The sequence below is a fragment of the Dama dama genome, chromosome 5 (assembly GCF_033118175.1).
Source record: "Dama dama isolate Ldn47 chromosome 5, ASM3311817v1, whole genome shotgun sequence".
Classification (NCBI taxonomy): Eukaryota; Metazoa; Chordata; class Mammalia; order Artiodactyla; family Cervidae; genus Dama; species Dama dama.
Window position 1 is genome coordinate 18,377,927 of NC_083685.1, and position 26,213 is coordinate 18,404,139.

Below are 26,213 nucleotides of genomic sequence, written 5' to 3' on the forward strand. Positions count from 1 at the left end.
CCACCAGGCTCCTCTGTTCATGGGATTTTCCAAGCAAGAATACTGGAGTGGATTGCCATTTCCTCCTCCAGGGGATCTTCCTGACCCAGGAATTGAACCTGTGTCTCCTGCGTCACCTGCATTGGCAGGCAGATTCTTTACCACTGAGCCACCAGGGAAGTCCCTGGCCATGCTGGCCTCTCACAAATGTTACTTCTCCATAAAGTGCCCTGACTATTCTTCCATCCCAATAGCTCCTCTTTCTCCTCCTTACATGCCTTTATTTCAACTGATGGTGCTTATTTCCTCTATAATTTACTTAATTTTAACCCTCTTTGTCAATACTATAACTGCTATGAAGGCATCAGTGTTTTTTAATTCTTAACACAGAGCCTCAGACTTAACAAGTGCTTCCCAAATATTTGTTCACTTGTAAGGCATTGGTATAACTCAGTGGTTCTGAACTAGAGGCAATTTTGCCCCCTAGGGGCATTTGCCAATGTCTGGGGACATTTTTGGTTGCCCCAACTAGGGGTGAGTGTGCTATTAGCATCTAGTAGGTTCAGATCAGGGATGCTGCTAAACACCCTTCATTGTATAAGACAGCCCCCTCCCACAAAGAATTATGTGGCCCCCAAATGTCAATAGTACCAAGGTTAAGAAACCTTGCCATAAACTAATTAATTCTCTTTTTGAATAGGTTAGCAAAAAGAAATCAGAGATCAGTGTACTAGTCTGGCAAAAAATCTCATTAGGGAATTCATGCCTTTTTTTTTTTCCCCCCTTTCTATTTTTAGGAGCTGGGGGTGACTCCAGTGCAAAGCTCTTTCCTAATGCCATAGAGGTGCCCTGGGAACACAGACGGTATTTTCACCACTTGCTCGCTTCTGAGAGTGACAACTGACCTCCCAGGAATCCTTGAAGTGCTAGGAATGTAACTCTGTTAAGGAAGAAAACTCAGGGCTTTTAAAGTCTAGCAAAATGTCACAAGTGAATTGTGCTCCCGGGGAGGGCAGGGGAAAGTGTGGTGTGTTTTTTTTTTCCAAGTACCCTCTCCTGGCTTCCCCACTATAGTGAGACTTTTCAAAACTGGCTCTGGAATAAATGATTCAAGGGAACCTGAGGCCCTGTCTCTTCTTCTTTCCAAAAAGAGCAAAGGAGCTTTGAGAAAGGATTCTGTTCACATTGTGCTCCAAACAGCAACTCATTTGCAGAAAACTCATTTGCAGGAAACTCAAGGCACTGGTATCATTTAACTGTGAAAACAGTAGCCCCAACAGAGCAGAGGTTACCCGGCATCAGAGTTACATCTTATGCTCCTGCTTATCTCATCCAACTGGTTCCTGTGAGTGTCACGGAAATGAGGTAATATACATCCTGAAAATGAAAAGGTAGTAGCTTGAGGGAGTTTGACAAGGCAAGGAATAAGGGTTGACATGCTATTTTAAAAAGTTTGTCCTTGGGGTAGAATTACCTGACATCCTGGCTGGGATTTGGTAGTGGTATGTACTTAAAAGAACAACCTTTAGCATGGCTGGCACAGACATAAATGCCAAGCTGAGCATCTGCAAGGTTCCACCTGCTTCTTCTGGACACTCTAATTCTTGTGGGCCATAAAAAAATAGCAAGGTGTGACTGCATGCCTAGAATCACTCTTTTATCCGGTAAATGAATCTTTTTTTGTCTACACATTTGACAAAAGACCACTCATTGTGTGAAGTGGTTTGTTCAGTCCAGTATTGATGAAAACCCTTAAGGACAGAAACATATAGAGTACTTAGCACACCGTGAACCACAGAAGTATTTAATGATGACAGTAATTGGGATAACGGAATGTGCTTGGAGTGGATGGTTGGCAGGTCTTTAGATATACTTAAAAAGGTGTAAAAGAGATTCATTTGTAGAATGAGACAGGAATCCCCAGAGGAATCATAGTTCTGTCAAAAAGCTGGAAAAGGACCAATGCTTCTGGGTGACAGCAAAACTATTTCAGATTAGATCATTTGCATCAAATCTATTTTCTTTTATTTCTGAATCCATTCATTTAATCATTCCCTTATTTGACAAATGCTATATTTTATTATTAATATTTATGTTTCCTATTCAATTATCACTTTTATTCAATATTTATATAAATTGTATCAGTTGTAATAATATAGTGGCAAATGATCCTTGCCTTTAGGGTGCTTAGGATCTAGTGAAATATGCATTCATTCATATATTTAAGTGTTTATCATGTGCCCATATGTTCTGGGGATACACTAAGAAAGAACACAGGACACTCAAGAAATGGAATTAGATTCAAGTGGATGGAAGGGGACTTCCCATGGTGGTCCAGTGGTTAAGACTCCATGTTTCCACTGCAGAGGGGTATGGGTTCAATCCCTGGTGGAGGAGCTAAGGTCCTATTCACTGTGAAGTGCAGCCAAAAAAAAATATATATATATATATAATAAAAATAAACACATGGTGGGTGGAAGGAAGAGCAAAAGCAAAGGCCTTGAGGCACCTGTGAACATGGCTACAGTCCAGTTAGTGAAGGGGGCACAGCACCAAGGACAGTGGAAACGTATGCAAGGACTAGATTATGTACAGTCCCACCAATATGGTATGTAATTTGAATATACATTCACATACACATACAAACCTATTACACATATTGTTGGAGCTAATCTTTCCATTAGATTACAAACTCCCCATGAAATTTACTTTTCAACCTAAATTTCAGAAAGTCACTTAGTCAAAATCTGGAGAAGGCTACTGTGATGTTTGTTAGGGGTAGGCTGAAAGCTTAAAAAAAAGTAGGGGAGCGGCCTGTCTGGCCAAGGGTTGTCCTTTCCATGAGAAGAGGTGGCAGCTGTGGGAGGAGAGAGGCAGGGCTGTCATTTTTGCAAGTCTTTGGCGCCCAAGTCAGAAGTGGGGAGAAGACCTGCTTAGCCGGGTAGATCTTCAAGAAAATTCAGATTTGAGGCAAAGAAACTTGGGGCCTAGAATTTTTTTGTTCCTCACTTGGCAGGATCATCTGAAAGTCTGAAACACTTCTGTATGACTTCTGTATGTCTGCAGTGGTTGTGCCTGAATCTCCATCATTATTCTCGAATTTTTCTAAACATTATGCAAAACGGTTCTTCTTTCCAAACAGATTACGGTCCCTAAACCCTTCCAATATACAAATGCTGGAGGTGTCACTAGATTTGTGTACTTCCGTTTAATATATGTGTTATAGAAAAATCATACGTGACCCGATTAATTTTTTCCAGTTTTTTTTTTTTTTTTTTAAGGAATAGTGGCGTTTTCTCTTCACTGAAGGCAAGGGAGAAAACTTTCAAACAACCCACTTGTAATTCTCCATATTTTAACTTCGGCCTCGCGTCTGGGAACTCCTCCTAGGTCGTTGAAGCTAGGCAGTGAATTAAAAGAAGCGACTACAACCTTCGGACTACAACTCCTAGGAGACATTGTGACCACATCCTCTGCGCAAGCTCGACCTCTGTGACTGCATAGGGCAGCGAGCCGAGGAGGCGGGGCTTGGGCCTAAGCCGCGGGCCATGGGCGGGGATAGAGGCGTGGTCATAAGGGGGCGGTGCTGCCGGCGCGGCCCGGAACACGCTAGTGGAGCGGAAGATGGCGGCGGCAGCGGTGGCTGCAGCCGGGACCCTAGTCGGGCTGAGGCGGAGGAGCCGCCGGTTCTGACCTCGCTCTGGCTCCAGTGCGCGCGGCGGAGCGTGTGCGAGGCCCCGCGCGTCGGGCAAGGGCGGCGGCGGTAACTGCGCGCCGCCTTGAGGAGCGTGCCGGCGGCGGCTCGGCTGCGGCTGAGGAGAGAGCCGGCTCCGGGCCTCCGCGTCCTCCTGTTCCCCGGGCCCCCCGCCTCCTCGGGGGGGCGGCGGCGGCGATGTTCTCGGTCCTCTCGTACGGGCGACTGGTGGCCCGCGCCGTGCTCGGCGGCCTCTCGCAGACCGACCCCAGGGCCGGAGGCGGCGGCGGCGGCGGCGGCGGTGACTACGGGCTGGTGACGGCCGGCTGCGGCTTCGGCAAGGACTTCCGTAAGGGCCTCCTCAAGAAGGGCGCTTGCTATGGGGACGATGCGTGCTTCGTAGCCCGGCACCGCTCAGCAGACGTGCTCGGTGAGTGCCCGGCCGGGTCCCCCCTCCCAAGCCCCGGATCCGCCTCCTGGGGACTCCCCTTCTCGGGGCTTTTCCAGCTCCTCCAGGCGGTAAGAGGAGCCAGTGAGCCAGTAGTAGTAGCTCATTTGTACGGAGCGCTTACTAGGTGCCAGGCGCCGTGCCAAGCGCTTGAAGGTACGTTTTTCCACTTGATCAACCCTCATTTTAGAGTTGAGGAAACTGAGGCGCTGAGCGGTGGAGCCACATGCTCAAGGTCACACACCCTGATAATGTGACCAGTTTGTCCGAGTCCGGAACCGCACTGTTAGTCACTTGGCAGGGCCAGCCCCAGACGACCTCGTCCCCTCCCCCGGCGACACCTGCAGGCTCCGAACCTCACTCTCATTCTCTCGCTCCCTTCCTCCTCCCTCTTCGTGCCCTGCGGATCCCTGCTTCTTCGAGCTCCTGACGCCTCGGCCCGGCTATGGGTTGTGGGCTCCCGAGCAGACTGGCTGTCGTAAGCCCCACACAGCTCAGCCGCATTCTTTCGTCGTCTCGATCCAAGACCAGATCTCCATCCTTGTCTGAGTCTCGCAGCAGAGGCCGCTGGCCTGGTAAAAAAAAATCACTCGCAGTGCATTCTTCCAAACTGATCTTGACCACTTGAGGTCACTTAGGGTGGAAGAGAGTCTCCTTGACCCAAAATAGAATGGTCAAACCCTCTTCTTCACTGCGGCCAAGAAAGCCTTAGAATTGGTTAAAGCCATTTCAGGCCACAGGTGCTTTGGAGGGCCTAGTCCAGTTACATCTTAGGGGTTGGGAGTCTAGAGTTAGAGCTTGCAGAAATGGCTAAATAGAATTCAGAAGCAATCAGAAACTTTACCATCATGCATGTCTTTGGAGACAGTGCATATGCCATAGACTCCTATGCCATTTAAATCTCTCTTAATAAGTAGAGCACTTCCTGTGAAATTGAAGGACACGTTGTCATTGAACTCAAGTTCAAATGTCTCTTTGTTTTCACTTCTCAGGTGAGATTGAGTATTTTGACTACTTTAAATTGCATATACTGAGCCAAAGCTTGGCATTGGAACACAGGGTCCTGTAATTTTATGATAAGAATTACTTTTTAGTTTAGCCTCAGAATAAGTCTATTATCTTTGCTTTTACTCATGTACTATGTATGAGATGCACTAGAAAAGTTGCTTTTAGTTTAGTTTATGAAAGACTAAAGTAGGTAGGTTGAAAAAATCGTTTAGTGTTTAGGCAAAGACGTCTTAGAAGGGAACTTGCAAGTTTAAAAAGAATTTTTTTATTGGATTATAGTTGATTTATAATGTTGTGTTAGTTTCTGCTATACAAAAGTGAATCAGATATACATATACATATATCCACTTGTTTTTAGATTCTTTTCCCATATAGGTCATTACAGAGTACTGAGTAGAGTTCCCTGGGGGAAGGAAAATTGAAGTTGTACAAATCCACTCTAAAGTCAGCTCGACCCTGACTAAAGGTTTATTTATTTATTTAATTTATTTTTGATTGTGCTGGGTCTTCCTTGCTGCACGCAGGCTTTCTCTAGTTGCCACAGGCAGGGGCTTCTCTTGTTGAGCATGTACTCTAGGCATACTGGCTTCAGTAGTTGAGGTGCATGGGCTTGGTAGTTGTGATGCAGAGGCTTACTTAGTTGCTCGGTGGCATGTGGGATCTTCCTGAACGAAGGATTGAACCCATGTCTTCTGCATTGGCAGGCAGATTCTTAACCATTGGACCACCAGGGAAGCCCCTGATATCTTTTTTTTTTTTAAAGGTCTGTCAGTGGTTCTTTTTTCATTACAATCGAGGCACTTCACAGTTAAAAGCTTGTGACCTGTACTGCTTTTTCAAGTTGCTGTTATAGTGCAATAGGATAGAGGATATTGAGCCACTAAGGTTCCCCCTTAAAAATCTGCTATGTGCTGGCTTATGTGAAAGATCTGTGATTTGATTAATTATTCAGGGGATAGTTTAATATGTCAGATGCCTACACTGAAATTTGAAGTTTTTTGAAGGCTACCTTCTTAATGGAGTGGGGTATTTATAAGGATATGTGAAACTTTGGTCCAACCCATTTTGAAAAATGTATAAATATACCATCCTGACTGAAACCCGCCTGGTTAGGTGCTCAGCTTTACCACTCTGTGATCTGTGGTTTTGGGCAAGAACCTCTCAGCTCATTTTCCTCCTCTAGACTAGAGGATGAGGGAAGTGGACTACCTGATCCTCAAAAACTTCTGACCAGCATATATTTTTGTTTTGAAAAGATAGCACTGTTTGTTATTTTTTATCTCAAATAGTGGACATTACTTCCCTTTCTATTCACATGGGCACCTTCAGGAGATATGTTGTTTTATATCTGGCGCTGAAACCAGTGGTTCTTAACTTTGCTTGATTCACAGCCTCTTGGTTCACTGTCCACAGGCTGTCTCCCTCCAGAAATGTGCGTAGAGACAAAATTAGCATAGGCCTTTGGAGACTTCGGGCTTCCCTTGTAGCTCAGTTGGTAAAGAATCTGCCTGCAGTGCAGGAGACCCGGGTTCGATCCCTGGGTTGGGAACATCCCCTAGAGAAGGAAATGGCAACCCACTCCAGTATTCTTGCCTGGAAAATCCCATGGACAGAGGAGCCTGGTGGGCTGCAGTCCATGGGGTCGCAGAGTCGGGCACGACTGAGCAAATAACACTAACACTTGGAGACTTCAGAGACCCCATGAAGTACATGGAATCCACTTATGGGCCGCCTAGAGGTCCATCCAGAGGTCCTTGGGTGGTACCAGATTAAGAACTACAGCTCTGTACCCCTCTTGAAAGGAATGTTCCTAGACATAACCAGACAGATGATGGCTTATGTGAACTAGGGATGGTCTTTGGCCATATTTGACAAAGAGCTGTTTTGAGAGAGAGTTGTATGCAAATCTGGGAATACAGGTTCCCTAGGACTGTCTTCTGTTGGAGTTCTTCCAGAGAGCCATCTTGAGAGCCACCTAGTACAACTTGTGAGTTGGCCTCATTTGATCTTTGGTTTCCACAAACCAATTCATATGATGGTGACTTCTTTTAGTGACACCATCCCATTATAGGCAGATCTGGTTATCTCTTGCTGTGGAAGAGGTAATGTGTCTCAGTGAGTTTTTAATACTGCTTTTTACTCTGGAAGTTGGAGTTGTAAACTGAATTGCATTAAAGACTATGTTGAGGGAGTTCCCTGGTGGCCTCGTGGTTCTGACTCAGTGCTTTCACTGCTGAGGCCCAGGTTTGATGGCGGCTCAGTCAATAAAGAATCTGCCTGCAGTGTGGGAGACATGGGGTTGATCCCTGGATTGGGAAGATCCCCTGGAGAAGAACATGGCAACCCACTTCAGTATTCTTGCCTGGAGAATTCCATGGACAGAGGAGCCTGGAGGGCTACAGTCCGTGGGGTCCCAAAGAGTCGGACACAACTGAGTGACCAAGCACAGCACACCACAAGGGAACTGAGATCCCACATGCTGCATGGAGCAGCCAAAAAAAAAAGAGGCTGTGTTGAATAATGTCATGTTGAACCTCAGTGCTTTGAACTTTCTAGTTCTATTGTTAATTAGTTTTCTTTGGGTTGACGCTATATATTGCTAAGTTATCTGTGCAATTCACTGTGGTCATCTAGGACTCTTTGGAATGAAAGCTGTTTATTTCTTTTTGTATTAGAAAGAGAAAGCTGTTTTATTTCTTTAATTTAGAATTGATCTGTCCTGTTAGTCATGCAGTGACTAAAAGTACTTGCTGCTTTACAACATTTTTGTAGAGTCCCACTGGATTTCTTTTAGGAAAAACCAACTATGGTGGGTGTGGTGAGACATAGGAACCACTCCTATCCCCTGGAAAATTGGCAAAGGTGCTTTCTCTTTATTAGATCCAACAGGAGTAAACCAGTACCAGCAGGAGCTGTGTGCACTTTTCTTTTTCCTTCTTCCCTGTGACTAATACTGGGTTCTCTTGTTACTCTATATGGCGTGGTTGCCTAAGTACATAAAAATATGGGAGCTGCCTAGTGTGTAATTGCTGGGCCTCTTACAGCCCTAAGCTACTTAACAATAGAATCAAAGACTGTTGAGGGTTGTAAGATTTAGAAACCTTGGAATCCAGTTCTTTCATTTTACTGAAGAGAAGACAAGTCTGCAGAGGGTCAAATGACTTTGCCAAGGTTACTCCACTAGGAGTAACCCCACAAAGTTCTTTGCCAATGTTAATGGTAGAATTAGGACTAGCACCAAGATTCCCTGTTCGATCCAGTCCTCTTTTACACCACTGGTTAAGTGTTCTTGACAAGATAAGTGAGTTCAGAACTGGTCTGTTTTCTGGTACCGTTAAATCATTCTGGTATTGCTTTTTCACTTAAGGGTGTGTATGTGTATATGTACTTATTTATTCATTCTATGACTCATAATTAAAATGCAGCAAAAACTCCTCTGCATACTAAACCACAGTTTATTGAAAAAAAGATAGCATGGTGTATGCCATCTAAGTTCTGGCTTTGAGTTGTATTGAGTTGTAAAGTAATTCTTATAAAACTGGACGATATTTATTTAAGCTTGATTTAACTTGAAACCTTAAACAGAAATAAAAGTCTAGCCTCTAGATAAAATTTTGATTGTGGCCAGGAATTTGAAATATTTCTGTGAGTTATGCCAGTCTTAAAAGTAGTTTGTCTTGGAACTTCCTGGCAGTCCAGTGGTTAGGACTTCACACTTCCATTGCACAGGGCACAGAGTTTGATACCTGGTCAGGGAACTAGGATCCCGTAAATTACTCAGCATGACCAAAAAAAAAAAAAATTTTTTTTTATATAAAAAGTAGTTATCTTAAAGTATGAGGATTACATGAACAATATAAAGATCAAAATTTTATTTAGGAAGTGAATTGGTTAGGTACAATTTGATGTTTTCCAGCAATCATAGTAATTTTTATATACTTGATCAAAAAGCTCTATATCTGAAAGTGAGTTGCCCTTTTAACAAAGTACTAGTCACTTTGGAGGAGTGTGTATGTGTGCTAATTTCAGCCTTCCAAGAAGCCCTCTTTTGAATTTCCCTTATCTAGATTTCAAGTTGTGTCAGGAAACCTGTCTCATCATTTATAGAGTTGTAATTTTCTGAAAGTCAGAATTCAACCTGATCTACCTGTCAACATTCAGCCGACATGACCCTGACTGAAATTTTTTTTTTAAATATACAATTCACCTGCCGTGACATTCACCATTTAAAGTGAAAAGTTCAGTAACACAACATTCATAAGGTTGTGCAACCACTGCCACTAACTAGTTCCAGAACATATTCATCACTCTGCAAGAAAACCCCTAACGATTAGTCACTTCCCAACTCCCCTCCCTCAGCCCCTGGCAGCTGAAAGTAGATTCTGACACTAACAGATGTGTCTATTTTGGGCATTTCAGGTAAATGAAATCATGTAGTACGTGGTCTTTGGTGTCTGACTTTTTTCACTCAGCATAAGATTTTTAAGATTTACCCATATTAGAACTTCCTGGCAGTCCAGTGGTTAGGACTTCACCTTCCAATGCAGAAGATGCCAGTAAGGGCCCTGGTCAGGGAGCCAAGATCCCACATGCCTTACGGCCCAAAAAAACCAAAATATAAAACAGAAGCGGTACTATAAAATTTATTTACACTGTAGTGTATATTCCTTTTTATGGCTGAATACTATTCTGATATGAGTATGCCACATTTAAAAAAATCTGTTAATGGACATTGTGTTGTTTCCACTTTTGGGCTGTTGTGAATAGAGCTGCTATGACACATTTATGTATAGGTTTTTTTGTAAACATATTTTCTATTCTCTTGGGTATATACCGAGAAATGAAATTGCTAGTCATAATATAACTCTGTAACTGTGAGCAATATAGTTGTCTTTATATATCTATTTTATATCATTCTAATATAATTATTACTAGAGGGGGAATATTTTTTAAATGTCAGCAATCAGATATATAAGTTCTGAGATCAGTCAGTACTTTAAATATGCTGGATTTCATAGTAATCTATTTGCTTTCGAGAGAAAATTGTGGAATGTTTAAGGAAGTATGAGAGTTGTTGGCTCAGTAAAAGAGCCTTCCAGGACTCGTAGAAACAGCAGGGTTTAAGAAGCTGCTGACAAAAAAATAGCCACTGACTAGTTGCTCTTCAACTCTTCATGGTATTCTCTCATTCTGTAATAGATAGATTATAGGGTTAACGGATAGAGGAATTTTGCTGTTTGTTTCTTAATTCCTGTTCACTGATATTTTTCTCATTTTGCTACATAGGTATATTGTACTTTTCATATGGTATAAGGCATATTATTTTTAAAGTCATTTTCTTATTTGTTTTACTGTCAGAGAGAGCTACTTTTCTTTTAGTCAGTCTTTAATCTAGGAATTCTCGAGCTTAGGTTTTAAATTTTCCTAACTTCCAGCTTCTCTCTCAGTTTGTTAATAATCTCCTTAAAGGAATCTGGATGAATTTTTTTTTTTTTTAATAGAGCAAGTAATTGCATTTTGAATGCATGACTGTTAATACTTTTTAGAAAATATACTTTTGTTAAAAGGTTTTAAATTGTAGCAGAAGGTAAGAAGTAGATATTAGCTGGTTGTGCTGTGGGTGTTTTCTGGGGGGAGAGGAGTTGAGGGAACCTGAATTAGAGGAGGCCTTTCCTGAACTTTAGCCCTGCTTTCTGAAACTGGCCAATACATGACCTGAATGGTTGTAACAGTGTCCAAACGGAGTTTGTACTCCTGTGACTCAAGAACCACTACACCAGGTCAGAATATTTGACCTACAACCACGTCCTTTGAATAAACGCTTATGTCAAGTTCAAACTAAATGTCAAATTCATTTTATAAAGGTCCCTGTGCCTTTTAGAGAGGCCTTAACTGGGACTTTAAGTCAGAATTTTCAGGAAAATGCTTTGGAAAAGTAAGTTGACAGTTTGTTCTGTCTAAAGAAGTTTTACTTTTCTTTCAGTTGAAGAATGGTGTGCTTTCTAAGTTTGCCTTTCAAAGGTAGTGTTAACTTTTGGTCTCATTTTAAGAACTGGTTACCTATATCCTAATTTTTTGTCATTTGTATTAAATTCAGTGATCTGTCTTGTTTGAGGGTTGTCAAATATTTTAAAAATCTGGTAGTTTTCTATCTCTCTGAGATCTAAAAGCATTTGTTTCCTGTTATTAAACAGTTCACACAGTTCACAGAATTGCATCATAAATCAAAACATTTTTTGCAAAAACTGACACACTGCAGAAGGCATTGGGCTGATAACACACACTTACTGATTTAAATTTGAGTTGACAAGTGGCACCGATCTTCTAGTTTAAAATTTTAAAGAAGATACTAAATACTTTTGAATGGGATCCCAAACTGGATTTTAGGGGAATGCTGTGGTTGGGGGGGTGGGGTGGGGTGGGGCAGTGGAGGAGCAGAAACTTTTCTTTAAAGAGTGAAGATACTTCATTCTGTTTTCTCCTAAGCCTTTGTTCAATATCTGACACAAAATATGGTTCAACTTACCAGTGCTTTGTTCAGTGCTTTAGATTTTACAGTGTATTTTTATGTTTTACCTTATTTAATCTTTTTACTATGAGATAGTTGCTCTTAGCTCTGCTTAATCTGTATCTGTTTCCTCATCTATAAAGTTGACTCATCAGTAAGGTTAGTACAGCTAGTATCAGAGCTGGGACTTGAACCTAAGTTTTCTCTTTCGAATCTAGTGCTTTTAAGTAAATGATTTTGTTTTGTGCTTATAAAAAGTAGCACATGTTCACAAAAGCACAGTATGAAATACTTGTAACTTATAACTCAGTTATAGTCAGTGTGGTTTCCTCTAACTTTTGTGTATATACAATTGTATGTATACAAATTAACAAGTAAGACCAGGTTACTATATATTCTGCTCTGTAATGTTATTAATAAGTAATGTAACTTGAGCATATTTCCATGCTAATAATCGTAGGTATCATATTTTACTGCATATATAGCCCATGAAGTCCTCTATTTTTAGTTATTTAGATTATTTCCAATTTTCTGTTACAAGTAACACTAGAGTAAATATCTCTACATTTGAATATTTCCTTAGGATAAATTCCTTGAAGAGGAGTTCCTGAGTCTAAGGCTGTGAACTTTTGAAAGGCTTCTGATTTAAATAGTAGTGTAGGTCACTCCAAAAAAGTTATACAAATTCATACCTTTCCATTTGTTGTGAAATTACTCTCATCAGTAAGCTTATTGTTGGAACCTCCCTGGTGGTACAGTGGATGGGAATTTGTCTGCCAATACAAGTGACACAGGTTCGATCCCTGGTCCGGGAAGATACCACGTGGTGCGGAGCAGCTAAGTCCCTGTGCCACAGCCACTGAGCTCAAGCTCTAGAACCCTCAAACTACAATTACTGAGCCTCCGTGTCAAAACTACTGAAGTCCGAGTGCCTAGAGCTGGTGCTCTGCAACATGAGAAGTCTGCACACTGCAACTAGAGTAGCCCCCACTCACAGCAACTAGAGAAAACCCGTGCAAAGCAACAAAGACCCAGAGCAACACAAATAAATAAGTAAAAAATTAAAAATATATATATATAAGCTTATTGTTGATCTTGAGTCTGTCACATTTAACAATTTATGAATTTACTAGGTTCTTAAACAGTTGTTTTTGAGGTAAATAAGTTTGTAGCCGGTGAATAGTTCTAGAACTGATTGAATTGTTGGTATGAATCCCACGGACTACAAAATGACTGCAAAAACTTTGCCAGAGACTACAAAAGTGACTTACTACAAAGAGTGCTTTCTGTTTAGCGACTGAGTACTATTTTGACTCAAGCCAGTTCCAACACATTTTTGCACTGATTTTTCTTGTACTCATTCCCTCATGATGAGGTAACTTCTTTCTTTTTGTACGACTGTGACTGTACATTTTGATCTTTCAAGGATGCTGTCTCCAGTAGGTTTTTGACTTATCAAAGTAGTCTGTGCTGTCATTTGAGGTAGATGCAAAAGGTTAGCTATGCTGAATGAAGCAAACAAAGAGTGCTTCTGCTTTTACATCAGTGTTTGGGCAGCAGTTTTGGATTAGAAAATAGATTTGAGCTATTTACACAAGAAAACTGTTCATGGCCTCTAGGTTGAATGCTAATTGGCAATATGGTCATCAATGTTGCTATGAACTGAGAAAGTATAAACAGAGATGTTTTATGAATGTATTGTTTTTAAAAATCCACTTAATTCTTCAAAAGCCACATTCATCTTAGTTTTCTTGTTCATGTACACTGAATTCACTGAACAATTAATGGTCTTTGGTGTGTTTCATGAATAAATTCTACACATATATATTAAATATTTACAGATCATCTGAATTCAGTGAAGCCAGTTAATCTATAGCTATCTTTTATCAGAATTTCAAATTGAAAAATGGTTGGCCTTTTTGTCAGTGGCTTAAAGGAGAAAAAACTTCCCCAAGATTCTAGTCAGGTGGTTAAAACTGAAGTAAAAGGACATGGGACATTGTTTTTACTCTCTAAATCATTATTGAAATTCTTTGAAAACATACATGAGGTGGTATACTAATGGGAAAGGATAAATTGAAAAGCGTGCAATGGAATGTTTGCTTCTAAACTAGTTCATACAGTAAATGTAATATTCTTTCCAGATGGGGCTAGTGGTAAAGAACCTACCTGCCATTTCAGGAGACATAAGAGATATGAGTTCGATCCCTGGGTTGGGAAGATCCCCTGGAGGACATGGCAACCCACTCCGGTATTCTTGCCTGGAGAATCCTGTGGACAGAGGAGCCTGGCGGGCTACCATCCATAGGGTTGCAAAGAGTTGGACATGGCTAAAGTGACTTTGTACGTGCCTGTTAACTTTTATTTTATAGAGTTTCTAAAACAGGCTCCCTTGTCTTGCATTGTGACTTAGAATCTTAGAAAAAGGAGCTCTGCAGAGAATTTGTTCTCCTGCTCTTTATTTCACGGATGAGAAAACTAAAGTTTAGCGAAGTTGTTTGGTCAGTGTTCTACAGCCAGTTAGTGGCAAAGAATGCTGGGAGCTGTGTCATCTCCAGGACTCCTTTTCAAGTGTCTCTCCATTCAGGCTTAGTTTAACATGCGGTGAGAGGAGGGCCCAACACCTTGTGCAACTCTAGGATGAGGTGATGGGCTCATTTCCTCTCTCTTTTTTTTTTTTTTTGTAATTTTCCTTGGAATAAAGTTGATTTACAGTGTCATTTTAGGTGTACAGCAAAGTGTATCAGTTATATATATATCCACTCTTTGTTTAGATTCTTTTCTCATGTAGGCCATTACAGAGTATTGAGTAGAGTTCCCTGTGCTTTACAGTAAGTTCTTATTAGGTTCTTACTAGTTCTCTATTTTAGTAGTGTATATGTCAATCCCAGTCTCCCAATTTATCCCTCTCCCCCACCCCCAAAGGATTAATTCTCTTTTTGAAGTGCTCAGGTGAAAGTTGGTATACTAGAATGTTGGTATTCTAACTTACCTGTACAGTCAACTGAATTCATTGTTTACTGGTTGTTTCCTGTTAGTCCCTGGCAGATGCTGTGGAGAAGACCCAAGAACAAAACAGATTTCGGCTCTGAAGTTTCATAGTCCCATGGAGAAGTTCACATATGCACAGGAACAGTATAAAAGAATGCATACATGTTAGGAGATGTGGAAACATGGAGTTGGGCTTCCAGAGATCAGTTTTTCAATAAACTGAGCGAAGTGAGGGGATTGGTAAGGCTCTCCAGATTGAATGATCAGCAGAGGCACAGAAGACTTCCCAAATACAGCTGTTCTGAGGCTACAGAGTAGTCTGGGCTGGCAAGGTGGAGATGGAAGGATGACTGAGAATTGATGTTAAGCAGATTAAGACCAAGTTGTCAAAGGTCACAGTTGCCATGCTGGGTGTCGTTTTGTTTTTCGGTTTTGGTAGAAAGTGATAGAAGATGTTTTTTGCTTTTGTTGTTTTGGGTTTAGTTTGATTGTTTTTGAAGAAACAGCACATTTGGATGGTACAAAATGCAGAAGGTATTGAAAATTCAAAAGTATGCAATACAGTAAAGTTTCCCTCTCACCTTTCCTTGTCTCCTAGCTGCAGGAGTTCCTCTCCCAGAAGAAACCAGTGATATCAGTTTCTTATATATTCTTCTAGAGAATGTTCTTAGAAATACAAGTAAATAAGTATATATACATGGAAGGTATTTGACATGAAATATAATATGGACATAGCAATCTTGTTTTAAAAAAAAGGTATAGAGGATATAATGAGAGATCAGAAGGCAAAAGACCAATTAGGAAGCTCCTGAAATGGTCTGAGCTAGAATGGGGTTTAACTAGGGACACTGGGAAATAGCTGGGCTTCAGGCACAATGCAGACATAGAATCAACAGGACTTAATGATAATTGGACAAAGAGGGTGAAGGAGAAAGAGAAATTGGAATTGATTTTGAGGTTTTACTTTTAGAAGCTTCTTTAAGGTTTCAAGCCTGGAAGTGTGACTGGGTTTGGCTGCCTGTAATTGGGTTAGGAAATGCAAGAGAGGAGTCAGCTTTGGAAATTGAAAACGGAATTGATTGGTAGAAGAGGCATTTCAGAGGCACAGTCATTTGGCTTGGGCATGCATGTGTCCGTCTGGTCTTTATGGAGTCCTTAGTGTGCAGAAGAAGCTGAGTCTTGTTAGAATCTTCTGTGTAGTTTGGATTTTTATACTTTGTTACAAGACCCAGGCTTACCCTGGGCCTACTGGCTCCATAGGTGGGGTTTAGGTTCCACAGGTCATCTCAAGGAGCAGCAGGAATTCAGAACTGTTGTGCCAGGAACCCCGCTGGCACTCGGGGATGAAGATGTTATCAGTATGAGAAAGTCTCAGCCCTGAAGGGGGTCACAATAAGGACAGGAAAGTTATGATAGAGGTGTTGCTTACCATAGTAAGCTCAGGGGGTCATTAGGTCCACTAACATCTATGTGTTAGTAGTTGTTATTAGATTCCCCATTTAAAACAATAAATTTCGAAGTGTGAACCTTGGCGCATTGTAGGCAGCAGGCGCTTAAGAGATATTTGTTAAATAAGGTTACTTCAGAGTCATTTCTGGATAAAGAAAGCTAGTTGATTTCCTCAAGATGCAGGTGAATCTTTTTTTCTTTGTGTATTTTTTGGAGACAAATATAGATTTGTTCCTTGGTGCTTGAAAATGTTGCTGTTAAATGTTTAATGTAATACTGAATGGTGGTGGATGTGAGAGTGGGAAAGCTGAGTGGACCACTCATCTTTTAGATATTATTCATGAATGGGAATTGTCTTTTGATTGAAACCATAGTCCAGTGTTTGTCAAGCTTGCAGCCGACACTGATCAAAGAACTCTTTTTTTTTTTCTGATCGTTGCAGAGTCTATATACACAGTCTCTAACCTGGCCTTTTTAAAGAGAGGCGTAACACTTACTTACTGCGTGTTGACCATGAGCTGAGCATTGTAATGAGGCAATCTTTACACCATTATCCCTGTTCCCTCACACCAGGACTTGATGTTCATGAGTTGATTCCCATTTACTGGTGAAGATAATGAGGCTCAAAGTGCTACCCAGGGTGCCCTTAGTACACCTCATCCGAGTCCTGGAGCTGGAATTTGAACCCAGATCTTACTCCAAAGCCTGCGCCCTTGCCCAGTATGTTTATAATGACTTTGAAGCCAAAAATGATCACTTAAAACTTTGTTTAAGGGATTCCCTGGTGGCTAAGGTGGTAAAGCATCTGCCTGCAATGTGGGAGACCCAGGTTCAATCCCTGGATCGGGAAGATCCTCTGTAGAAGGAAATGGCAACCCACTCCAGCTCTTGCCTGGAAAATTCCATGGACAGAGGAGCCTGGTAGGCTACAGTCCATGGGGTTGCAGAATCGGACCCGTGTTTTACTGAGATAATCTTAGCTGGGTCTAAGTACTATTTTTTTTTGAAAGTCGCTCAGTCGTGTGTGACTCTCTGCGATCCCATGGACTGTACAGTCCGTGGACTTCTCCAGGCCAGAATACTGAGTGGGTAGCCTTTCCCTTCTTCAGGGGCTCTTCCCAACCCAGGGATCAAACCCAGGTCTCCCACATTGCAGGCAGATTCTTTACCAGCTGAGCCACAAGGGAAGCCCTTTATTGTTAAGTTGCTCAGTCATGTCCAACTCTCTGTGACCCCATGGACTGCAGCACGCCAGGCTTCCCTGACTTTCACCATCTCCCAGAGTTTGCTTAAACTCAAATCCATTGAGTGGATGATGCCATCCATCCATCTCATCCCCTATCGCCCCCTTCTCCTGCTCTCAATCTTTCCCAGCATCTGAGTCTTTTCCAATGAGTTGGCTCTTCGTATCAGGTGGCCAAAGTATTGGAGCTTCAGCTTCAGTCTCCAGTGCATGTTCAAGGTTGATTTTCTTTAAGATTGACTTGTTTGATCTTCTTGCTGTCCAAGGGACTCTCAAAAGTCTTCTCCAGCACCACAGTTTGAAATCATCAGTTAGTTATAACTATTCCTAGGCTAATAATTGAGCAAAGCCCCCAGATTAAAACAGAGAAAGACCTCAGTGAGCCTTGATGAACTGTCTGTAAGCCTCTGCAACTTTGGTGGCCTCAGGCCAGCCCTTTGCTTCTGAGGGACCTCCCAGATGCCTTAACTCCTACAGTGCATTGTTTGGCTAATTGCTGGTTAGAGTTTCGTGGTAGGGGGATGATAGGTGTTTACCTGAAGGTGAGATTTCTCTGCTCTTAGAGCTGTAACCTCACCTTTATTACTTGTACTTTATCCATATTAGTAAAAATCACAGGGAACTGTCTGAAATGCCTCTCTCCTCAGCCTCCTCTTGCACAACTTGTATTTTCATCTTTCTAGGCTCAAATCAGACACCTCTCCATGAATACTTTGCTGATTTCTTCAGCCGGATGTAATCTAATCTTTCTTAGTTTTGGTTTTAGTGGTGCATATTTTGTTTTATTATAGCCGTTTATCTTAAGCCTCTCAACCCTACTCCCCCCATCACAGCACTTGATTTTAAGTTCCTCTGGGCAGGAAATCTTTTACTATATGTAAATCCCTTTGGCTCCCTTTCACCACAATGTTTTACATATAGGAAATACTCAGTGTTGAATAGCTTTAATATTTAATGTAAGTGTAAAATGCAGTTCTCACTGAATTTGTATAGTTTATCATTTCTCCCTTAAAGGTAACGTGTACTCAATTACTGAAAAAAATGGGAAAGTATGGAAAATAAAAAGAAGAAAAAAATTACTTGTTTTGCCACCTGAAGGTCATTACTTAATTGAACAATATATTGTTTTCAACAATATATTGGACCATTCACAACTTCTGCAGCTTTTCTCACAGGAGAAGTCACCAGCCCAGCCACTCAAGATGGCCTTTATCCCTGCACCAGGCTACCAGCCCACTTATAATCCGACGCTGCCCTACCACAACCCCATCCCAGGAGGTCTCAGAGTTGGAATGTCCATTTACATCCAAGGAGTGGCTAGCGAGCACATGAAGAGGTTCTTCGTGAACTTCGAGGTGGGGCAGAGCCAAGGGGCAGACGTCGCCTTCCACTTCAATCCCCGCTTTGATGGCTGGGATAAGGTGGTCTTGAACTCGAAGCAGAACGGCTCGTGGGGCAACGAGGAGAGGAAAATGAGCATGCCCTTCCGCAAGGGCGCGCCTTTCGAGCTGGTGTTCGTGGTCATGACAGAGCACTTCAAGGTGGTGGTGAATGGGACTCCTTTCCATGAGTTTAAGCACCGGATCCCACTGCAGATGGTCACCCACCTGCATGTGGATGGCGACTTGACGCTTCAATCAATTAACTTCATTGGAGGCCAGCCCCCCTCACACCAGATGCCCATGCCGGCTCAGGCGTACTCAAGTCCCGGACAGTACTATCAACAACAAAGTAGACTGCCTACCATGGAGGGACCCCCAGCCTTCAACCCGCCTGTGCCATTTAATGGGAGACTGCAAGGGGGGCTCATAGCTCGAAGAACCATCATTATCAAGGGCTACATACCCCCCACAGCCAAGAGCTTTGTCATCAACTTCAAGGTGGGATCCTCGGGGGACGTGGCTCTGCACATTAACCCCCGCATGACCGAGGGCGCGGTGGTCCGGAACAGCTTTCTGAATGGCTCCTGGGGATCTGAGGAGAGGAAGGTCCCCTACAACCCGTTTGGTCCTGGACAGTTCTTTGATCTGTCCATTCGTTGTGGCGCAGATCGCTTCAAGATGTATGCCAATGGCCAGCACCTCTTCGACTTCTCCCATCGCCTCTCAGCCTTCCAGAGGGTGGACTTGGTGGAGATCCACGGTGATGTCACCTTGTCCTACGTCCAGATCTGATCTATTCCTGGGGCCATAACCCTTGGGAACACAGGGGAAGATCCTGTAGGACCCTTTCTAAGCCCCTAATAAAATGTCTGAGGGTGTCTCAAAAAAAAAAAAAAACAATATATTGAAAACATAACTAGTATTCAGAAATTAAGGGTCAGTTCCTCATTTGGCAGCTTTAATCAAAAGAATTGTTTTCACTTGTTAATTAAAAAAAAAAAAGCATTTGTTGCCAGGGTTGCATCTGACTTGACCTCTCCCAGAGGGTGGTATTTTGGTAAAAAACAGCTGTTATGTGTATAGAGGGGTGAAGAAAGTAGGGGGTAAAATAGTATCCTCTTTGGGTGGTGTTGTTTAGTTCCTAAGTCATTCTGATTCTTTGCAGCCCCGTGGACTGTAGCCCACAGGCTTCTCTGTCCATGGGATTTCCCAGGCAAAAGCAGTGGAGTGGGTTGCCACTTTCTTCTCCAGGGAATCTTCCTAACCCAGGGATTGAACCCCGTCTCCTGCATTGGCAGACACATTCTTTACCACTGAGCCACCAGAGAAGCCCTATGGCTTAATTGTTATGAATATTAGGTTAACCTTTAAGACCAAAATTCTACATCTAATCTTATAAATAGAAGGAAAGTTTTTCTGTTAACTTAAAGGGCCAGTACAGGCACACATCAGATGGCTGGACTTTCATCGCTGTTACTTTCTTATTTAAACGTTAAATTATTAGGCATTGTGTAACATTTCCTAATATCTAGAAATGGAAGATCCTCAGCTTTAATAGAAGCCATTGATTCTGTGACACAGTAAGGGCCCTTTGTCTCCTGTTCATAACTTAAGATCAATGTGACACCCCACACCCAGATGATTCGTCTCTGGCTTCCTCCTGCCCAAAAAGCATTGCCAACAGCATTTAGCGTTTGATTAAGATACTACTGCCGCTCAGAAAAGAGTGAAGTAACCTTTTTCTGTGACTTCACCCACAACTTTTAAGATACCCAAGGTCCTCAGCCACACTTAAGTCCAAACACATCATTCCACATTAAATATTTGGTATTTAAACAGAAGAGGTAAAGGAAGTTAGAGGAAGGAACATTTTTTCTTTTAAAAAGGTTGACTTTGAGTTTCTTTGCCTTCACCCTGTCATTTCCTAATCATCTTCTGGAGATTACAATCTCTAACTAATGAATTATTCTGGACAACAGGTGTAAATGTATATATGTATGTGTGTGCATTTTAATTTGATTAATTATTGAGTAATTTCATGTTTACTGAGCTAGAAAGGAATAGCTATTTTCTTTAGAATTCTAAAACATAAAATAGATCATTTATTCCTCCTTTGAGTCCATTCTTGAACTTTGTTAACTGTTCTAGACTGTACTATTTCTTTAGCACAATTTGAGTTTTGCTGACAGGTTCCCTTTTCACACATTTTATCACAGGGTTTGAACCATTCTTTCTTCCATCCTTTCAGCTTTATTGCCTCAGCTTTGAGTTAGCTGTTTTACTTAGAGATCTTGAGTTCTTGACGTAGACTTGGTATCTGGAGAATTCGAAGATGCATGTTGCATCGTGACTAATGCATAGTGGTTACTTTGGGAAAACCTTGCAAAGGGAATATATCACTTGCTTGTTAAAGCAGGAAGGACATCGTAATCTATATAATTTCACCTCTAGAGAACTGAAAGGAGTTCTAGTCAAAGCAAATTGTACTTTTCTGAATAAATCAACTCTTAAATACATTTTTCCAGTAATCCTTCTTTTTGTTCCCTTTGGGATAATTATTTGTAGATACATTTCACAGTCCTGAATCACAGGGGAGTGTTTTTAATGCCCAAATAGTTGAGGCTTCAGGATTGTTGATACAAGTGTGATCTGTTCCGTTTGCTAGAAAGTGAGTTTATACTCTGTTCTCATTTTTCTCTAGTTACACTGCTTCAGGTTGTGATGTCTTTCCACAAATAATGTTGGCTCTGAGAACACTAGATTTCGTATTTGAAGAAGACACTCAGCATCTGAAAAGAAGCCAGCTGTAGCACTGCAATAGATACTGCCTAACCAGTTCCTCATTAGATGAGCACTCACTGCAGAAAGAGTAAAAGCAGATATCCTAATCTGTTGGGTACAGAGGGCCTCCTGCTGCTTTTATTATTCAACTCTTGTGATCCAGCCAGATGCTTACTCAGTTTCTCCTCTTGAGTTTCAGTTCACTATCAAGTACCCATTCTAGTAGATAGGAGGTGTGTTTCACTGATGGAGAAACAATCCCTGTAGAAGGAAACAATCCCTGTAGAACTGTCTTGCTTCACTAGAGAGTATGAGGTTCAATGTAAAAGGCCTCGAGGTCATCAAAGATGCAAGGAATAAAACTCTTATTACCTTTGGGTACTGCCTAGTATTTGAAATTCTGTCAGAGCTATTGTTGGATAAAAACAAATGACCAATTTTTCTTCACTGATTTTTATATTAAAATTGAAACTTAGTATTTATTTTGGAGGCATCACTTTCTTCTAGAAAGTGTCTTATAACTAATCGCATGTTGATCTGAAGGTGAGTATGATAGGAAGAGTTTAAGAAGAATGGCAGCCTCGTGCTGGTTGCTGATAATGGGTAATGATGGAGGAACTTGGGCTGGTGGTGGTCACTTAGTTCAAAATCTTTTTCAAGGTGAGCCTTTTACAACTACACAGTTAGGTGGCTGTATGCAGTTGGAAAGAGGATTTTTAAGCTTCTACAGTTTTAGCTTACTTACCAAATATTTCCCTTAAACTTGTGGCTTAGAATAAAGGTAAAATTTTGAGTTAATAAAAAGCTAAGTGATTTTTTTTTCAAGTACAGCAAAGTTTTGTTTTTATGTGGTTATAACCATAGGCAAAGACAAAAATGTGTTCAGTTTAAAAAGTGAAAATTGTCTGTTACTTTAAGAGTTTTCTTCCTGTAAAAAGATGCATTTAAATAATGGGAGGTATACCAGAGAGGTATATCTCCTTTCTTTTAAGCCTACTGTAGAAAAGCAGTCTATGGAAAACTTAGCAAAATATTTTATAAAAATCATAAATATAAATATTCTCTAGTTGCCTATTTGCCACTTTATAAAACTTGACATTTCCCATTGTAAGTGGTGCAACTAAAGGAATGTTCTGTGCCCTATCATTGTTTCCTCTCAGCCTTTTGCTCAGCTCTTTCAGATACGTAACCATTATCTTAATCTAATTATGGTTTTAATTGGCTCTTAGGTTAAAGCAAACACTTCAACTAGACGTGGGCTGACAGAATGTTATTAATGGAGACATAAGATGATTACAGTGAGTTAAAGGAAATAGCTTCTGTATTCTGTTCACATTCTTTATCTTGGCATTCAAAGCCTTTCCGTCCGCCTTTTCAGCTTCACTAAAGAAATTATTGGTATATCATTCTGACAAATTGGGTTACTTAGCTGTTCCTTAAACTTAATCAGTTATATCTGATTTTGTAATTTGATGCCTAGAATAAGAATGCAATTCACCAATAAGCTATTTGGCGAGGAATTCTTATTCCTAGGGCTTCCCTGGAGGCTCAGATGGTAAAAAAAAAAAAAAATCTGCTTGCAATGTGGGAGACCTGGATTCGATCCCTGGGTTTGGGAAGATGCCCTGGAGAAGGGAATGGCTATCCACTCCAGTATTCTTGCCTGGAGAATTCCATGACAGTGGGCAAAGAGTCTGACATGACTGAGTGACTAACATTTCATTTCATTTCTTATTCCTAAGATAAAATTCCCCTTAACTCCTTAAACTTTTTGCTCTATTCTCCCTGAGCATCCATGGGGTCAGTCGTAGACCTTTGTTAAAGATCTGGCTCTGATTGCCTTCCTAGCTGCAGAATCTAAGGTCCCAACTTCATACAGAACATGTCCACAAAAATACCCCACTGGTGCCTGAAAAATCAGCATTCTTGAGACAGAAGTCAGTATCTTCTAAAGGCATTTTTACCCCCTCCTAACTGGGGAATCATCTAATCAATACTCATCCCTGAAATCAACACTCATACCAGTTGATACAAAACATACAATTGATACAAAAATTGATGCAGAGCCCTGTTGTCTTTATGTTCTTTGTATTTCCAGTGATTGTCTGTTCTACTTTTCCCATTACCTTTAACCTAAAATCTCACAGCTGATGCCTGACTTCTGACCTCTCTTAACCTGTTCTCTCCACTGCTCTCAAGATTACTTTTCTAAAATATAGGTTGGATTTTACGCTTCTGCCCCAAGACTTTTGATATTTTCTATTGTCGAGAGTAGCATTCTTCAGTAGAAATACACTGTAAACTATATATGTAAGCTTAAATTTTCTAGTAGCCACATTTAAAAAAGTAAAATGAAATGGATGATGTTAATTTCAATTACTATGTTTTATTTAACCCAGTGTATCTGAAATATATGTTCAGCATGAAACTAAGAGAGTTTACAGTTTTGGGGGTACTAGGTTTTTGGAATCCAGAGTGTATTTTACATTTAACAGCTCGTCTCAATCCAAACTAGCTACATTTCAAACTAAATGACCACATATGGATGGTGGCGCCCATATTGGACAGCACAGGTCTATAGCATAAAGCTTAAAGTTCTTTGACTGCAATTTTGGGCCCCCCACAACTTTAGCTCCTGTCCTGCATACTTCAACTTCTCTGCAACTCACCCAGGCCCCAGCAGCACCTAATTTGCTGTTGTTTTCCTTTAATTACCCTTCCCTGCCTGTGGGAATCTGACTTACCTTCCAGGGCCAGATCTGAATGCCACTTCCTAGTAAAAGCTTGCTCCACTGTCAGTGCCCCATAAGCATCAACCACTTGCTTTTGACTCTTCAGTGGCAGCATTTGTGGGAGCTGTTTGTCCAGTTCTGTGAGTGAGTGGTCTAGCTGCCCACTAGATGGTGAGCTTCCCAGAGGCAGGGTGCACCTCCCTCAACCTCTATTTCCTACTGTTCAGTGTAGCTGTTTGCTCCTAGGGATATTCTTATCCTTTGTTGCTTGGTATCTTCGAGATTAAAGCAGTCTCTCTTTTAACAGTTGTTTGCTTCAATGAAATTTCCTTTTATAGATGGATCAGTTCCACTATTTAGTTGGAAGTGTTCTCTCTTTGTGGATTGAAGCTTTTGCTTATGCAAGAGAGGAAATACTCGTTTTCTTGTAGAAATAACTGCCTAATATGAATAAACTAGGTTTCAAATGTAGGTTACTCTGGTTTTAGCCTGGTTCTAAATCCCAAATGCAACTCTTTCTGTTATATAACTTGTTCTGTGTAAGTAAACTTTGTATGTGTACTAAGACTTTTCCCCCAAAGATTTATTGAAAAGTTTGCATGCTTTTTGAATCCCCTTTTCCCCTAACAAGATTTGCAAATGGAGTTTTGCCTGGGTTCTTTTTCCCATATAAAAGCAAACAGGTGCCTGAAAGGTTATGCTCTATTCTGGGAGAAATCTGATTAATGTTGAGGGGCTGTGCCAGGTCAGACTCTGTAACCTGTTGACAGATTGTTTAGTGAGTGCCAGGATCAACTCTCAATATTATCTCAGGTTTTAATGGTTTTCTTCTGAAGGGCATGTGTAGATGAAACCAGTTTGTATTTAAAGTTAATTGTGGCTCTCAGATCAGAGACTGGTTAAAAAGAAATTCTTTCCTCAAGCAAACAGTGGTTTGAAAAGAATGAATGATTCATCAGATGGAATTGCAAGGACTATAATTGCATTCTGTGTTTTAACACAAATTATTGCATTTAAATCGTGGTAAAAATCTTACCCCTGGTGAAAGTAAGAATTCCTCAAAAGAAGCTCCCACTAAACTTTTGTAAGAATTTCTAGATAGCCTTACAACTGCCTGAAAAAAATAGCGATACTTCTCACTGGGAGGGTAGACGTCAGCCATCCCTGAAGCTTCTCCTTCCGCCTTCTGCACCCCATAAGTCTACCTGTGAGTCCTTTTGTTTCACTGGATCCCAAATCCCTGCACTCTGACTGCACTGCCACTGTTTCCTAACTGAACCACTGAGACTGTCTCCGGACTCATCCCTTTACTGCTTTTGCTCTCCACGTGGCAGGCAGAAGGATCTTTTTTCTTATCATTATTACTGTTTAAATTTTATATAATGGAAAATTTCAAGTATACATCAAAGTAGAAGGATGAGTGTATCTCTCATTCAACTTCAGTTATCCGTTCATGGCCAGCCTTATTTCATCTACTCTTCTGTCACACACACACACACCCCACTAATAATTTGAAACAAATCACAGACATATCTAATCAACTAATTTGTATTTGCCCTAAAGTGAAATTTTGCCTTGTGACTTCCCTGGCAGCTAGTGGTTAAGGCTTCGTGCTTCCACTGCAGGGGGCATGAGTTCAATCCCTGGTTGGGATTGAAACTTACCACAAAGCATGGACAAAGGGGGAGGAGAAAACTTGAAATTTGCCTGTTGGTTGGTCATAAGAGATGGGAAGGTTTCTGCCGCAAAGTGATAAGTTATTTGTCAACCTCTTTATTGTCTTCCAGCTCTTCTTCCTCTTATTTTTTCAGGATGTGTTCCACTTATGTTTATTAAGTGCCGTTACCAGAGAAACAGTTTAATGTGTTCATTTTATGTTAAGTCAGTTTTTCAGAGATGCATATATAAGCACCTTGCTACTTTTGTACCAGATATGTTCTTTGAAGTGTGTAAGTTGAACTTACAAAAAATATACATATAGGCCATTTACACTTCAGA

At 41.2% G+C, this 26,213-nt stretch overlaps 2 protein-coding genes across 2 annotated transcripts in view; both read left to right on the forward strand.

Annotated features, from left to right (window-relative positions):
• The first annotated feature begins 3,629 nt into the window (after positions 1-3,629).
• PPTC7 (protein phosphatase targeting COQ7) overlaps positions 3,630-26,213 on the forward strand; it is a 40,095-nt gene continuing 17,511 nt past the window's right edge. Inside the window, exon 1 of the mRNA XM_061141926.1 lies at positions 3,630-4,103. Coding sequence (XP_060997909.1) covers positions 3,872-4,103 — 232 coding nt within the window. The 5' untranslated portion in view covers positions 3,630-3,871. The remainder of the gene's footprint in view (positions 4,104-26,213) is intronic.
• LOC133056533 (galectin-4) lies at positions 18,447-19,602 on the forward strand. Its single transcript, XM_061141925.1, has one exon. It carries the CDS (start codon positions 18,523-18,525, stop codon positions 19,492-19,494), a length of 972 nt encoding a protein of 323 aa, XP_060997908.1. The 5' UTR covers positions 18,447-18,522; the 3' UTR covers positions 19,495-19,602.

What these genes read in the sequence shown, in the direction of transcription:
- LOC133056533 (XM_061141925.1), top strand. Translation starts at nt 18,523, where the DNA reads ATGGCCTTTATCCCTGCACCAGGCTACCAGCCCACTTATAATCCGACG.